The sequence below is a fragment of the Galeopterus variegatus genome, unplaced genomic scaffold (assembly GCF_000696425.1).
Source record: "Galeopterus variegatus unplaced genomic scaffold, G_variegatus-3.0.2 Scaffold3013, whole genome shotgun sequence".
Taxonomy (NCBI): domain Eukaryota; kingdom Metazoa; phylum Chordata; class Mammalia; order Dermoptera; family Cynocephalidae; genus Galeopterus; species Galeopterus variegatus.
Genome location: NW_007729124.1, coordinates 83,641 through 84,487, shown reverse-complemented (window position 1 = coordinate 84,487; position 847 = coordinate 83,641). Strand labels below are relative to the sequence as shown.

General features: G+C 69.8%; 1 protein-coding gene across 1 annotated transcript in view; it reads left to right on the top strand.

Moving 5' to 3' along the window:
• CAPN10 (calpain 10) overlaps window positions 1–847 on the top strand; it is a 13,552-nt gene continuing 12,705 nt past the window's right edge. The window contains exons 1-2 of the mRNA XM_008583718.1: window positions 1–534; window positions 594–834. Coding sequence (XP_008581940.1) covers window positions 1–534; window positions 594–834 — 775 coding nt within the window. The remainder of the gene's footprint in view (window positions 535–593; window positions 835–847) is intronic.

The following is an 847-nucleotide window of genomic DNA, read 5'->3' as shown; positions in this document are numbered from 1 at the left end:
ATGGCGGAAGAGAAGCTGGAAGGGCGCCATATTGCCAGGGGGGTGTGTCCCTGTTCCGGCGCCCATGAAAGGGAAATCGGGTGCCTGTGGAATCCCTACAAGGTCCAGCCCGGCGGAGCCGCCCCTCAGGCCCGTCCTTCGGAGCCACCTCATTCCCCAGGACCCCGGCACACACCACGACAATGGCGGGCACGTGACCGCTCGCAACTCGCCTTCCACGCGAATTCCTTACCCGCCGCTTTCAACACTGGCGGCCACAGGCAGCGCGGCCAGAGCGGCCTCCAAGCGCCGGAAGAAGCGGCGCATCCTGGGAAGGAGCGACGCATCCTGGGAGCGACGGTGCGTGCTGGGATGTGTAGTCCGCGGAGCGACCTCGGCCGTAGCGGCCTCTCAGGTCCCTGCAGCAACAAGAGCCGGGGAGTCCAAGCGGCCCTGAGGCCCCGTCCCGAGGACAAAATGCCCTTCGGCCCCCCGCCCGCACGCCTCGGCCGGGACAGTCCCCAGTCCCGCTGGCCTAGGAAGAACTACAACATGGTGACGGCGTGACCTCGGGATAGCCGAGCTCGCAGCCCCGCCCTCCGACGCCTCGGAAGTCCGCCTCGCCCTTCCCAACGCGCGAGTGCGATTGGGCTGTGTCATGTGACTCAGAGCGACGCGTCTGGTTGGCTGCAGCCTGGTTACCGCGGCGACGGAACGACCCGGCTGCCCAGCGTCCAGGCCGGGTCAGCGCCTTCCGGTCCCGCGGGGCCGAAGGGCCGGGGAGGGCAGGAGGCGGCGGCGGCGGCGGCCTCGCTCTCCCTCAGGGGCTGCAGATGGGAGCCCGGGGCGCTGGAGGTGCGGCCGCAAA